Below are 9,146 nucleotides of genomic sequence, written 5' to 3' on the forward strand. Positions count from 1 at the left end.
TTAGTAGGTTGTTCATGGCGGAGAGACGGCGGCGACGAACAGACGGACGGGCGGCGGCACGGCGCGGCGAGGGGAAGGGAGTCTGCTCTGCTGGGGCTAGCTATGCCTATACGGACGGCTGACTAACTATTTCCTTTTTCTTTTTGTTTGTGTGAGCTGGAGCCAGCAGCCGTGCGGTGTGGTGCGGTAGGCACGAGTCACGACCGACCCACCGGCTCAATCTCTACTCCTAATGAACAGTTGGTAGTCTCGCTTTCAGGTTTTTTTTCGTCCCACCAAAGTCAATTTTTTTCGTCTTTAATCCCACCTCCCACGTCCCAGCGATTCCCCCAGGACCCGCAAACCAAAAAAAAATGTTATGCATCGACGATTTCCAGCGGAAAACCTCCGGTCGATGGAGGAAAGAACGAAGTAAAAAAAATCTACGAAATAAAATCTACGAAAATTAACCAGACGCCAGCACCCACGAGCGATTCCTCGTGCCCTCGAAGCACTCGCCCGCACGAGTCGTTCGCCGCCTTCATTCGTCCCTACGTCCGCCGCCGCCCTCCCAGTGCAAAGCAAGGTCAGATCTGCAGCCGATCCCGTTGAGGGTCCACGGCGGATCACTTTCACGTCGATCCCCTTCTGGAGTCGCACGCGGATCCCCTGATCCGGCGCTGTTGTCGTTCAGGATTCAGGATCCGCCGCCGATTGCTTCCAGGACCCGCCGCCGAACGCTTCCACGACCCGCCGCCGATCGCTTCCACGACCCGCCGCCTATCGTTCCAGGACCCATCGCCGATCGCGTCGAGGATCCGCCACCGATAGCGATCAAGGTATTACACAGTACACAGTTTATCATACAGCCAACGCATGACACACATGATCTTTACTTTCTGTCACATTAAAATCACTCTTTTAGTGGGAAAGTCTATGCTAAGGAAACATCACATTGTAGGACATAATTGATCCTGTTGAAGAGTAGCACAGGTGAAAAAGACCAAAAAGGACAAGAGTGCTGATCCATTAACTTGCCTGTAGGTCGCTCTAGACATGAGCGTGTGTAAAACCTTAATGTTCCCGTGCTCAGTTCCAGTAGTAAGATCCTAAATGTTGTGCCAGGTAGAAGTTATTTTGGTACCTGGTGTCAAAGAATTTCTAGGAAGTAAACATTTCTCATAGTTCGGACCATAAGCAATGATCCTCTAGATAAGCAATAGTGTCAAACTATGAGAGGATATTACCTTATATAGTCTGACACTGTATAACCCTCTTTAATTTGAGTTTGAAACACACAAAGGTTTTGCATATGCAACAAGCTATCTTGAAAAAGTAATCTTAATGAAAGGTTCACTCCATGTCTATACTGTCTAAAAGAGGACCATGTCAGCAAACACAGGTTTTCAATGTTGTTTTTACCTTGCTAGGTGTTGGACGACAATGCAACGGAGGAGGTGGATGCTGCCAAGATGCAATAGGCAGCTCCAGAGTACTGGGAAGCTGCTCCCACTGGTGTTGGTGGTTGCCATAGTTTGTGTGTGCACCATAATCAAATGAGTTAGGGGCAGAAAATTGCTGTGAATACCAATGGTAGCCGGCTCCACTGCAGTTGTTGAAGGATGGCAGGGGTGCCTGAAATCATAGGCAACAACTGATGGTAAGATGATGGAAAAATAGACACCTAGGCAACACATCAAAAGTAGCCCATCACAGCATAGCAGAAATACATAATTTCATCTTTGTTGCTTATTACTCCCTCCATCCCATAATGTAAGACGTTATTACATCCAATATACTATAACATCTTACATTATGGGACAGAGGGAGTATATTCCAATGAACTCAAATAATGAATTTAATATAACAGTTTAGTTGCTTTTAGGCGTACTGATTACATATTTTTAAACTTGGTGCCCGTAGTTTTTTTTCATCTTTTACTTTCAAAACACATAATGCAAAATTGCACAGAACATGTCAAGTTGGATCCATCAACCATGACAGCACATGTGAGAGAATTACTACTAAGAATATGTATCTTGCGAGTAATTTTTAACAAGTGAAGATGGTCCGTTCCAGGGCTACAGAGCTACAGGTCAATAGAGGAGATAGCAGAATATCATAAGCTTCATCAATGTTTTTACCTCATGAGGTCCAACCTCACTGTTATAAGTCAACTGTTGTTTTGATGGTGGTGGCTGCTGCCACAGTGCCTGGTGACGACCATGTACAGGGGCGAACGATGCATAACCAGGGTCACATGGTCCATCTGGCTTGTTGAAGTATTGCCACGCTGGCTGGAATGGGTACATTCTAATTAATTTTGCTTGACGATGATGAGAAAATAGACAACTGTAAAATAGGGTATATGGAATACAACATAACAGATTGTTTTGGGGCCACAATGAATGCCCAGGGGGCTAGCTTGCCGCATCCCACTTTTTGAAGCACTGCTGTTGTGGTTGTAAATGGTGCGTTCTAATCAATCTTGCTACCCCCACACGCGCTATTTCAAACTTTCTTGCCATCAGACAATGTTCATTTCGTGTCAGGGAGCTGCCATTCCATATGTGTGTATAGGGAACAAACAGATTTCATAATACGTGTTCTACCGAGCAAGGAAACTGATTTCAGAAACCAGAATTTCCATATTGACAATATATGTGGTCAGGCAAGATAGCATCAAAAAAGTTTGAAAGTTAGTGCATTCTTTATCCTTAATCATACATGTCGACCGGTCTATTTTGTTGTTCCTAGATTTCCTAGCTAAATATGTATAGTTCCTCAGCTAAACGTCAATATGTTGGATGATGTTGTGGAGATGGCCACGAGAGGGGGTTTGCATTTCCAAAGTCAAAGGTGGCCATCGCCTTGACCTGCCTGGACCTCCTGACCTTTCACAACGCTCAAACAGGAAACACATGTTGGAGGAGGAGACCATAGGCTAATTGTAAGCATCAACTATTTGTTAGCTATCAATCTTGTCCTTTGAGCATCTATACTTTATTTCTTAAACCATTATGCATGAGCTTTGCAGGATGATTTGGATGAGTGGATCAGAGGATGACATGAACAGGTATTTCCATTCGATCATACCCAAAATGATAACGTATACCCTCACTTAACATGCATGTGCTTGTGTGGAGTGCCTGCAAAGTTAATAGCTCAAGTCTCTCAACACGCGGATGTGGAGAGACTTCTCCTAGCGGTCATTGCAACTGTGATATGCATTTCCTTGCTTTCGGCTCTTATCAAGTTTGTAGCGTCTGGGAATGTGCACATGAAAATCCACACGTAATAGTATTGTAATGTGATTTGGCTGTTATATTTTTTTCACACTGGTTTCTAGAGATGTTCAAGTTATCTCATATACTATATCGAATTATAATGGATAAGTTAGTGTACATACTGATTTGAAGATCCTTTTGCTGTCATACACATATTACTGCAGGACCATAGCGGACCATTGCAATGCGGCAAATCAAATTTCAATACTCAACACTCTTCTATGTGGATCAGTAAGTTTTTTTATCTACTTTCACTTTTGAATTGCTTGTTGAAGACACTTGATTCACTTTGTGCCTGTTACTTTAATCTTGCTAAGTGCATACAGAAAAAATTCTACTTGCCCCTTGTCATGCACAAAATCGAATAAACATTGCAAATTACTTTACGTGAATCTGATCCTGTAGTTAAATATTATTTGGTCTAACAAATGAGATGAAGCTTGTCCCTAGAATATATAATGGACTGAAAACAAAACCCAAGATGTGGCAATTCAAACACCCAAAAGAAATTACTTGCATACCTTGTTGAGATGATCTTTTTAAAGTTTATGCGTTTACCAGCTTCGTGAATGAATCACTTGAGCTCATGGTACTATTCTCACTTCCACTCCAACTGACTTCTTACTCCTGAAAGCAAACATAATTGAAGGTCACATAGTATACACAGGAATAAACACATCATTCATCTACTTTATATTTCCTACATTCAGTGTAGTACAAAGGTATAACCGGAAAAAGTAAATGTGCTGAGTCAAGAAAAAATGAAGATAAAGAGAATAGTAAAATACAGAGCTCACCTAAGAAGTAAGACTGCTTATGAATTGTGACTTGTGACAGAAGAAAATCAGGTAGGTATGCAGGGGTGATTTATTACAGGTGGATAACCACATGATGAAGAATATATTTTAGTAGAGATGAAGAATGCCTACATCTGTAGTATCAGTCCTTTATTTTATCCATTTTAGTAGGGATGAAGAATATACCAGGGGAAACGAGAAGCTTTTTTTTGGTATATGCCAACTTTCTAAATGCTTAGCATGCAAAACTTAACAGGAAAGATATAACGTCGATGTGTTCCTGCTTGTTACAGTAAGTCCAGGTGTAGAATTAATTTTTTTACACTCTACTGGATATAATAGTACATGATTGCGATGCAACTCATGGGAGTTTTGACAGCCAACATCCACTGCTCCCGTATTTGTAATAAGACCAACATCTACAATGTGAGCAGCATGATTTTGTTCTCTCCTTGTCTTGGCTACTGACCAGGGGATCAAAGTGGAACCATTTACTTTAATTTCCTTGTAGATAGCATGGAGTATGGACAAGTTTGGGCCCGTGTCTAGGACTGCGGAGACCACCATATAGGCATCCGATTCGAGTATGACAGTATCTTCCGAACATCCAGGAAAGAAGTGGCTTTAACTTCTTCAAAATCAAAACGAGGTATCTTTAGTATCTTCAGCCACAATACGACCTGCAGGCAGACCACAGGTGGAGTGTGCTTGGATGGCAACTTGGCCGCCAGCTGCACGCCCTTCCAGGTGGCCAGGTAGAGATTCTTCGCCTTGGCAACCGCCTTGGCTTGGAGCCATGCCAGGTCGTCGTCGTCGAGGATGGATGCCGGCAACAACATCGATCTCTGTGATACCGACGGAGTTGGTTGCGGGGCGAGACCATGGCGGGGTGGCACGTCAATCTATGTGATACCGACGGCGTTGGTTGTGGGGCAAGACCATGGCGGGGCGGCGCGAGGCCGTGGTGGGGCGAGGACATGGGCGTGACGCTGTGGAGGCTGGCGGGAGAGGAGGTCGGAAAAGCAGCGCCATGGTGGGGAGAAGCGACTTGCGTGAGCGGCTGCTGTGCAGTGAGGGGGCTACCTGTACGGTGAGAGCGGTACGGTGAGGTACTTGTACATATAGGAGTGGCTACCTGTACGGTGAGAGCAGTCCTAAATACGCCCAACAAGTGATCTAGACGTACCACATGGCACATGTGGCCAACTATCCATGGCACATGTGGGATGTGGCCTACCTATATATGTTAGGCCTCCTTTGGTTTGGAGGAATTTCATAGGAATTTTAGAGGATAGGATTCTTATAGGATTTTTTCCTTTAGAGCCCTTTGGTTCATAGGAATAGATTCCTATTCCTACATAGGATTGGTTCCTATTCTCCATATTTCATAGGAAAATAAAAATGAGCCTAGACTCAATGGAAAAATTCCTTTGGTGTCAACCAAATGACATCTCGTTTCCTATTCCTACTCATAGGATTTGAGATACATGCCATCTCATTTCCTACAAAATTCCTATTCCTATGATAATCCTATCCTATGAACCAAAAGAGGCCTTAACCTCCGCCATCCCTCCTCCCCCTCCTTGATCTCCCTTCGCCCATCACTAATAGCACAGGATCAAATTAGCCAGACCTGAAGGAAAAATTCCCGAGGAGTACCTTGCGTAAGCTAGGAGCATCAAGAAGGCGAGTTCCTCTAGGTTCTGTCTCTTCTCTAAAAGTATAATAGTTATTAGATTATGATCATGTTTTCTTCAGGTATACTACAATTGATTGTAGATTTAATCAAGCAGTCCTATTAGGTGGGCTGCAACTGAAGAAACATAGATTCATCACACATTTTAGGCTGCATAGCCAAGCAAACTATTTTCATAGCCAAGCAAACTTCCACCACAACATGATGAACCTCTGTCAGCATAGGTGCACCTGATGGACCCCCCATCCAACTTCCACCACAAAAACTCATCCTTGGGCAAAGATTAACAAAATAAATATTGGCTTAGATGACTCTAAGGACTTGTAGTGTCTCTAAGTCATGAAGATATAGTCACATGATCGACCTCTGTTAGCTACAAAGATTATTTGGCATTAGATGACTCTAATGACTTGTAAGCACAATGCAAAATTCAGTCATGAAGCTCACCACACACATGTACATATGTACTGAAATCTAAAACATGTCAAAGTAGTAGACAAGCAGTTTTTAGAGCAAGCGGTAGACAAGCAGTTTTTAGAGCAAGCAGTAGACAAGCAGTTTTTAGAGCAAGCGGTAGACAAGCAGTTTTTAGAGCAAGTAGTAGACAAGCAGTTTAGTTCAAGTAGTTTTACTCATAAATTGCCATCACAACTCTTGTCTGGGTGAATTTAGTTTGCAGTAGATGCACTGAAATTTACTGAATTTTGTTTGCAGTAGGAGTATTTGCAGTTCTGAATATATTGTTCACCCAGACAAATCGTGATCAATTTATTGTTCACCCAGACAAGCAACAAGAAAGCCTATAAAGTTATACTAACCAGGTTCTTTTCAATTATTCCTTTACATTCAGTACAACCTACAACTAAAGTACATAATCTAATAACTACCATAATCAAGAGATGCCAAAGCTATTCAGAAAGAAACCAATTAGTGTTGGCTGGAAGGAACTTCAGTGGCAAGCTCTGGATATAACTAAATGACCGAGCCAACCATCAAATCACAAACTTGCGAACCACATGTAACTGTTCCACCTCAAGGCGCTCATAACCAACACCTAAACTGAAGATGAGCTATGAATCAAACATACAATATATGTAACAAGTGATGTATAATGGGTGCCCGAGCACATTGCAACTGATTTACCCTCCTGACCGACAATTAGCACGACGCTGACGGTGCTTATGAGTGCATGAGAGAGATCACTAGAAGAATGAAATTAGTAGCCAGAACCCAGAGAAAGAAGACACTGCTTGCAACAACCATGTAAAGAACACCAGAGTGACTGAAAGTGTGAACTGACTGCAGTCCAGACGCCGGTATTCCGCGCAGAAGTTCATATCCTTCATGAAGAAAATTGTCACGCTAGCAGAGGCACAGAATCCAGAGAACATGAGAATCGCCATGACCTACAATACGTTCACAAGTGATGTGATCACCCACATACCGTTGGTCAACCAAGAAGTAATGCAAAGCACCCATAACAGCAAGTCTATTTAAGGCTGCCTTATTCTCATACAGGGAGGCAAAACAAAAGCTTGGCCAATAGAGAAGCATGACTTGCAGTTTTCCTGAATTTCATTTTTTCCTAAGAACTAATTAATGTTGATAAAAAATATTGGTTTCAGTTGTTTCAGTGCATGCCTTCAGATAATTCAGGCGCAGCTGCATGGACAATAGCAGTGACAAAGTGCACGACTTACCCAATCAATTATAACAAAGAACAATAGAAAATCCGGGGCATGAAGATCCCTGTTATTCCTCGAAGAAAATATATCCTGACAAGCCAAGCACAAACTCCACAAAAGCTGCACGATCAACACTAGATTCATGTAGCTGAAATAAAGAGAGACCATAATATACTCGTTAGTTGATGTCGACAAAACAAACTTAAGCTCCTGCCCAAGCAATTCTGAGAGTAATAAAGACACTTAAGACTTTATGTAGTTCATAGTCTCAATGATATGAACTTGATATGAAAAAGATACATCATTGGCGCACACTGGCACACTTGTACTCCTACAACAGTCAAGACATGTCACATGCTGACACAAAACCTAACTTGCACAATCCTCATAATTTTTTTTATCATGGGAGTAGGTACTGAATGAAAACATGAGGTTTCGTTGTGAGTTTCAGATGGTACAGACTGGTCCCTGACTAGATGGCATCAAGTGAAGCTTAACTCGGAAAAATTCTAGGGACAGGTCAATTGATAGGATGGCCTAACTTGCATGTTTCCTAACTTGTGTAAGTTCTCAACAAGTGCACATGCCTAGAAGTTGGGCTCTGTCTGTGTGACATATAATCTTGGACAAGTCTAGGTAGCGGCCGGCTGCTCGCTGGGCTTCGCGAGTGGCCGGCCTAAAATAGAAATATTTTTGTCTACTCGATTAATAAGAAAAACAACGGGAGACCTTCCCTTCCTTACCCTCGGTCACTGACTCGAGCCTCGTCTGCAGAGTCACACCTCGCCGCTGGCCTCCGCCCCTACTCTCTCCCCGTCCCCCTCCCCTTGTACGAGAGAATCGTAGAGAGGAGATGAGGGAGATCGAGCGACTATACCAGGTCAGGCGGCCGGCAGATCCAGAACCCGCCGCCACCGACAAGGGATTCTTCACCTGGGCGTCCCTCCATGGGCTTCTGCTACTGCTTCGATTCCTGCCCCGGCGCCATGCCTAGTGCCCCCAAGGAAGGCCCCATCTTCTCCTCTCTCTCTCTCTAATCTGGGCGGGTCTGTAGCAGGGATCTCTAGGCATGGCTACTGCGGTTGAGAGAGAGGAGGAAACACAAGCTTGCTATAAACGGAACGGCCAGAGGAGAAAGCTTGGGCAGAGGAGGGGGTTGAGATCGTCCTTGGTCTGGAGCAGGACGGAGACGAAGATTGCTAAGGAACAGAGTTCTTGCGTGGCCGCTGTTCGTGTTTGCCCAGTTCATTTATGCTGAATTTTGCAAGACGAGCACAGGCCGGTGTGCTGCAGGCCAGTAGCTGCTTTGGTCGCGGTGCCACTGTGTGTTGATGGTTTGCTGATTTTTCTCCTACTGAATATAGTGCTATGGTGTGCTTTGAGCTACTGAATATACTACTGAATTAAACAAGAACTTTGCACACGAACAATTGTGGAGTTGAATGCTCTAATTCGCATAGTCGCACATGCACGACTGCAGAAAGTGCGCATGCGCGATGACGGAGTTCCACACTCCCGTCGACATACTAGCTCACGCACGGCTCCAAGAGGTGCACATGCGCGACAGCGTAGTCGCACACGCGCGGCTGCCGGGTTGCACACCCTCGTCGCATAGTCGCACATGACGGCCACATAGTTGCACACTTATGTCGGCATAGTCGCACACGCACGACCATGGAGGTGCACACTCTCGTCCGCATGC

At 44.1% G+C, this 9,146-nt stretch overlaps 1 protein-coding gene across 1 annotated transcript in view; it reads right to left on the bottom strand.

Annotated features, from left to right (window-relative positions):
• The window catches only part of LOC119334576 (syntaxin-132-like), a 4,241-nt gene extending 4,140 nt beyond the window's left edge, over positions 1–101 (bottom strand). Inside the window, exon 1 of the mRNA XM_037607115.1 lies at positions 1–101. Coding sequence (XP_037463012.1) covers positions 1–16 — 16 coding nt within the window. The 5' untranslated portion in view covers positions 17–101.
• Positions 102–9,146: the final 9,045 nt, after the last annotated feature.

This window comes from Triticum dicoccoides, chromosome 7A (genome assembly GCF_002162155.2).
Source record: "Triticum dicoccoides isolate Atlit2015 ecotype Zavitan chromosome 7A, WEW_v2.0, whole genome shotgun sequence".
Lineage (NCBI taxonomy): Eukaryota > Viridiplantae > Streptophyta > Magnoliopsida > Poales > Poaceae > Triticum > Triticum dicoccoides.